At 38.1% G+C, this 6,892-nt stretch overlaps 1 protein-coding gene across 1 annotated transcript; it reads right to left on the reverse strand.

Annotated features, from left to right (window-relative positions):
- Positions 1-1,685: 1,685 nt before the first annotated feature.
- Positions 1,686-2,624, reverse strand: LOC136175541 (olfactory receptor 5M5-like). Its single transcript, XM_065945813.1, has one exon. The coding sequence runs from the start codon at positions 2,622-2,624 to the stop codon at positions 1,686-1,688; it is 939 nt and encodes a 312-aa protein (XP_065801885.1).
- Positions 2,625-6,892: the final 4,268 nt, after the last annotated feature.

Genomic DNA, 6,892 nt, shown 5'->3' on the forward strand with positions numbered 1-6,892 from the left:
AAAAATACAAAAGAAACAATCCAACAAGCAAGTTCACATGTTTGGTGACTATGGGTAATGTAGACAGAATGATCTGCCTTTTGCTAATTTTATAGAGCAGTGACAATGCTGTTTGGTCTTGTGTCTTAATATATGTGTGGTATTATTTTAATATACTGAGTCAAAACTAACAGTTTGATAACATTCTTCCAAGTCTCATAGGTGAATTATAAAAGGAAAAGAATAGTCAATAGCCAAAATGATTTGTTAATTTAAAGTGCTCACTGACTGATCAGAGAATATGTTACATACCTGTGACCAAAATGTCTATGCTATTTGGCAAATAACTTCTCTTGAATCACTCTTACTGTTTTTTAAACATTTCCTCCGCCAGTGGATCTTACCAACCCAGTTCTGAAACCTGTATTTTCTGAGTCGCCTGCACTGCAAGCAGATCCTTTACCACTGAGCCAACCAGAAAAGCCTCTTTAACAGTTCTAAAAATTGTAAATTACTATGCTGAACACCAGGCTTCCCTGGTGGCACAGACAGTAAAGAACCTGCCCGCAATGCAGAAGACCTTGGTTCGATCCCTGGGTTTGGAAGATCCCCTAGAGAGGGGCATGTCAACCCACTTGAGTATTCTTGCCTGGAGAATCCCCATGGACAGAAGAGTCTGGCAGGCTACAGTCCACGGGATCACAAAGAGTCGGACACAACTGGGTGACTTTCAAATGGTGCATACCTGAAACTTAAAATTACAAAGCAGTTATAAATCAGTAAAAAAAAAAAATCAACTCGATTGACCTAACAGAACCAAGTTCTGCTCAACGCTCGTCTCTTCTGAGTTTTCCAGCATCGTGAGCTTCCCCAACCTGTATGTCCCAGGGGGAGATGCCAAGGTGAGCAGTCAGGTCCATGACATGGAGATTTGTGCAAATTTGAAACAAAGTGTCATTGTGTGAAAACTTAATGATGATTAGCTATGCTTTGAAAAGTGCTCTTTATACTATTCACTATTTTTGTCTGTGAGCTGTTAACAGTGCATACAAAAAAAAAAAAAAAAAGTGAAAGCCAATAATAAGTTAGTGCTGGAGGTATATTGGTAAAAAAAAAAAAAAAATCAAAAGAAATATTAAAAACAAAACTAAAGGAAATTTGGCCTTTCTGTCAAACATTTAATCAATGAGGATTCTGTTAGACCAGTACTAATATCTAAATATAGTTCTTAGAGTAATAATTTAAGATGCCCAAAAATCTTCTTGGTCATTTGATGTGAACAAAGGAATAACCAACCAACTAAACCAGAAATTTTCCTCCTTATATGATTGACAAGTTTTGGAAAATAATTTGGAAATTTTTAAACCCCTCAAATCAAACAAATTGGCATTGTCTTAGCATCATTGGTAATTTTGTCTTTTATAACTTTCTACCTTTATGAATATTGTGCACAGAATTATCTGTCATTTATTAATATTACAAAAATAATGATGCTGTCTGGTCTTGTCATTGGATTTCCATGTGGTATTCATTTCAAATACACTGAAGTGACACAAGCTAATTATCTGACACATTCTTCCACATTTCGTAAGTGAATTGCAAAAGGTAAAAATAAGTCAATGACAAAAAGTGACTTATTAATTTAAAATTCTTTCTGATCGGTCAGAGAATACAGATATATTACATACCTCTGGCCAAATGTGTACTTAATTGACAAACAATTTCTCTCGAATCACTCTCCTTATTGCTCTCTTAACATCTTTGTTCCGAAGGCTGTAGATCAAAGGGTTTAGCATAGGACTCAGAAAGATATAAAACACAGCTGCAATTTTGGTCTGTTCTACAGATGCCTCAGAAGGCGGCCTCAGATACATCCAGAACAGTGTCCCATAAAACATGGTGACAACTGTCAGATGAGACCCACAAGTGGAGAAGGCCTTGCGCCTCCCTTCTGGAGAACGCATTTGCAGAATGGCTGTAAATATGAAAATATAGGAGACGAGGATGATGGTGAGAGAAAACATGAGGTTGGAACCAGCCACCACGAACATGGCAGTTTCATTGACATAAGTGTCTGAGCAGGCCAGGACTAGGAGAGGTGGGTCTGCACAGTAGAAGTGGTTGATTTCGTTGGGTCCACAGAAGGTGAGGCGGAGCATCAAGATGGTCTGTGCAAGACCATTTGCAAAGCCATAAATATAAGATGCAGCAACGAGAGAGAGGCAGACACATCGGGACATTTTGATGCCATATAACAAGGGTTTGCAGATGGCCACGTAACGGTCATAAGCCATTGCTGTGAGCATATAGCTATCTGTGAGCCCCAAGGAAATGAAAAAGTCAAACTGTATAAAGCAACCAAGGAATGAAATGGTTTTTCTCCTGGATAAGAGATTGACCAGCATCTGAGGCATGACATTGGTGGCATAACAGAGATCTACAAAGGAGAGATGACTGAGGAAGAAGTACATTGGAGTCTGAAGCTTTGAGTCAGTTCTGATTATCAAAATCATGCTCACATTGCCGAAGACTGTGGTCAGGTAGATGACTAGGAAGATCGCAAAAAGGAAAGGCTGCAACTCAACTCGATCTGTCAGTCCCAGGAGAATAAACTCAGTCACTTCTGTGTAGTTTTCCTTTAACATTGTGTTTGCTCGGCTTCCAATGATGTCTAAAGTAAATGAAATAAAAATGTATTTTTTTTATCATTTTCCATTAATAACATCATTTCATCAATGCCTGCTCTTTTCACACTTCTAAATACATGTGGCATAAAGAAGTTACATAGGGGACTTTCCAGGTGATCCAGTAGTTAAAACTTCATTTTCCAATGCAGGGAACAAAGATGTGATCCCCTTTTAGGGAGGTATGATCCCACATGCCTCATGGCCAAAACAAAACAAAACAAAACATAAAACAGAAACAATACTATAAGAAATTCAGTAGTCTTTAAAAATGTTCCTCATCAAATTTGTCTTTAAATATCCAGAAATAACCTAGTAATCATGCACTAGATGTTTCAATATTTAACTTAATATAGAACACATTTACATAATTTCAAATGCTTTTCTGCAAGTCTCTTAATAGTTAAGAAGCTGAAATCTTTTCTACAAATCATTATCATGAATTGGTCACTTACACACCCTTTAAATATTGCTTTTCTTTAGAACTATGATTCTTTGTTTTCAGAATAATTATGATGCAGTGTCTGAAGTGTCAATAATTGAAATTCATTGTTTTTCCCCCACGGGTGATTGATTTAGGGAAATGGAACAGATAGATCTTTATAGAACCAGTGTCTGTCTACCTGCCACTCTAACCTCGAGGTTATTTTCTAGGCAGTCCTGTGATGCATGTTCATTTTATCCACACTTGCCTACCTCAGGTTGCCCTCACATAACCAAATCTTACTTCAGTAAGATATCCCAGGCTATCCTTAGCTCTGTATATTTCAACCAATTATTTAGGACAATAATTGACTTGGCAGCAGCAGCAATTGGCTCATGGGACACAAAAATAAATTGCTGTTTTTGTATAAATGCAGGTAAAAATACAGTACCTAAATAATAGGTGATTATTTTTATATATCCATATTTATTAGTGGTATTAAATATTAAATGAGGGAATAATTGGGATAAAATTATGTATTAAAAATTTCCCTTTGAGGAAAAGACAATTTTTAAAAAAATGATTGACACATCCATCCCCAAACTGTAAAAATATTTTTGCAACTTTACCTCATTTTAACTCTATCAAAAAGTAAGAATAAACTGTATGACAGGGATTCAATTTGAGATCTGTAAAGGTCACACTGATAATAATAATCATATTATTTATAAAACTGAGACAGTATGTAAGAAATCATAAAGTGTATTTCTCAACTTTTGTACATGATAAAGAGACCATCTCCTTGGAAGAAAATCTGATGATTCTAGACAGCATATTGAAAAGTAGAAACATTCTTTTGCTGACAAAGGTCTGTCTAGTCCAAGGTATGGGTTTTCCAGTAGTCAGGTATGGATATAAGAGTTGGACCATAAAGAAAGTTGAGCACCTAAGAATTGAGGTTTTTGAACTGTGGTGTTGGAGAAGACTCTTGAGAGTCCCTTGGACTGCAAGGAGATCCAACCAGTTCATCCTAAAAGAAATCAGTACTGAAAAATCATTGGAAGGACTGATGCTGAAGCTGAACCTCCAATATTTTGGCCATCTGATGAGAAAAATTGACTTGGCAAGGTAATCTTAGAGAGAAGTGGACAGAAATGGCTCTGGGCACTATACAGCTTTGTATTCTTGACAGACACTCTCAACCTGAGGCTCTGTTTTGTGGCCTTTGATGTATTTCTTTGGCCATTGTGATACCACTCCATGGTATATTTATAAATATTTGTACTATGAGAAAAATAAAATATTGCTTAGCTGGAAAAGAATATGCATGCAACTCAGGAGATCACATTTTGATTGCAGGGTTCAGAAGATCCCCTGGAGAGGGGATAGGCTACCCACTCCAGTATTCTTGGGCTTTCCTGGCGGCTCAGATGGTAAAGAATATGCCTGCAGTACAAAAGACCTGGATTTGACCCCTGGATTGGGAAAATCCCCTGGAGGAGGCCATGGCAACCCACTCCAGTATTCCTGCCTGGAGCATCCTCATGGACAGAGAAGTCTGGTGGGCTACCGTCCATGGGGTCACAAAGAGTCAAACACGAGTGAGTGACTAAGCATACAGCACAGCAAACTGTTCAGTACCTAGTCATGCCGGTGAAAGAAGAGTGATTTCCCAGTGACAGCACCGATATGAAGAAGCTGAGGAATTTATACCAGAATTGCCACAGAGGGATCAGCACCCTAGGGTTCAATTATTTCTCACAGAAAATCATCTAGACTTTAAACCACCATGAGTGATTTACTCTTTTTAAAATGTTAAGCCCACTGAGGACATGATTTTTGCCTCTTCCCAGTATCTTCAGGGAATTAAATCTTCTGAAATGGTATACTAATGGGACTCAATTTTTTTTAACTTATACATAAATGTATTGCTATTTTGAGACTTGGCTTGGGGAAGTTAATAAATTCTCGTGCAGATAGAAGACTGAATGATATAGGAAAACCATCAGTCAGATAATTTTGCTGCATTCGAACTACTTATTTATTGATTCTGAACCTTGCTCTTTATATTTTAAATTGTTATAATAATAAATACATAGCAAAGGGAACACCATGGATATATAGATAATATAAATGTGCTAATGATGCTTCTTTTATCAGTCTAGACCATCCTTACAGGTTTTCTTTTTTATTTATTTATTTATTTATTTGGGGAGTGTCTACCTGGAGCTTAATCCTTAAATTCCATCCATAGGGCTCCTTGAGTGTCTAGTTTCCATCTGAGTTTGGTCAATGGGAGAAACCAGGAGCATAACAGAAATAAGAAGAAGAGAAAAGTATCCAAATTTGATTTTCTCCCAGTTTCACAATGAAGTGTTAAGGTGGCTGCATCTTTTCAAGGAAAATTCCTGCTAAGGTGTGTGTTGAAAAGGTGACCTGGCATGCTCTTCCTGGATCTCATGACACTAGAAGCCTGACAGAGGCCTTTGTGTTGACTGCTTCAGGACTCATAAAAAAATTGCCTTATGAACTTAGCCTCCAGATACTTCAAGTTCTTGGGCAGATTTATTTAACACTGCCAGTATTCTCCTTATTAAATTAAATTATTTCCATTAAATTCTCTTCAGTTAAAACATCTGAGTAGGATTTTATTTTTGTCTCACATCCCTGACTCAGACCAAATGACTAAAGTGATATTTCTGCCTTCACCATTGCTGGATACTAAAAGGGCCATTGAATCATCATCCTTCTGGGTCCTGGGTCACTTGAAGACCACACACAGGAGTCAGAGGTTAACATTATTAGCATTGTGCTGTGCTTATTCACTCAACAGGCCTGACCTTTTTTTTTTTTTTAATAAGGTGCCAAGCACCCTGTCAAGGACTCTATGTTTGGGTCTGACTCTTTGTGACTTCATGGACTGTCGCCTACCAGGCACCTCTGTCCATGGGGATTCTCCAGGCAAGAATGCTAGAGTGGGTTGCCATGGCCTCCTTCAGTGGATCTTTCCAATCCAGGGGTTGTACCCAGATCTTTGCAATGCAGGCAGATTCTTTACTCTCTGAGTCACGAGGAAAGCCCAAGAACACTGGAGTAGGTAGCCTACTCCTTCTGCAGGGGAACTTCCTGACCCAGTAATTGAACCGGGGTCTCCTGCATTGCAAGTGGATTCTGTACCAGCTAAAATACCAGGATTATTGCAGATAAAACTGGATATGAGAATGAGGCTTAGACATGCTTCTCTATCCCTTTCCTGAGAATTAGAGCCACCTGGGCAAGCAGAATAGTGAGATAATTCTTGCTCCCTCCTCCCCTTTGACATAACCAAACAACATCTCTGATTGAGATGGACAAGGGTATCAACTACACAGAGCAGAAAAGGACATTTCTACTGATGACGAGGCACCTGCAATGATCTTTTTCATCATGCCATATATTTTCATTCATCAAACCAGTGTAGTTAAGTGGAAATCTATGGAGAGGATCTGAAGTGTCCTTCAAAATCAACACTGTGTTTACACTTGCCTCTGGATGTCTTTTCAAAAAAGATATTGCACACTACTGTACAGTAGAATACACAAAAGTGCACCCACGTGTAGAGGATTTACACACAGAATGTACACCCGTCACGAGAACTAACTTATGTGATTTGACATGTGAGCAACACGTTCACATCTTTGAAAATTCAGAGCTTGAAGGTTCATATGTAAAGGACTTATTGTATATGAATGCAGTTTTGCTGTTTGTGAGAACATGGATACACTTGGAGGGCATTAAACTGCTAAAATAATGCAGAAAGAGAAAA

The sequence above is a fragment of the Muntiacus reevesi genome, chromosome 9 (assembly GCF_963930625.1).
Source record: "Muntiacus reevesi chromosome 9, mMunRee1.1, whole genome shotgun sequence".
NCBI classification, from domain to species: domain Eukaryota; kingdom Metazoa; phylum Chordata; class Mammalia; order Artiodactyla; family Cervidae; genus Muntiacus; species Muntiacus reevesi.

Bases quoted from the DNA above. Each gene is read 5' to 3' on its own strand.
- LOC136175541 (XM_065945813.1), bottom strand. From the start codon at position 2,624: ATGTTAAAGGAAAACTACACAGAAGTGACTGAGTTTATTCTCCTGGGA.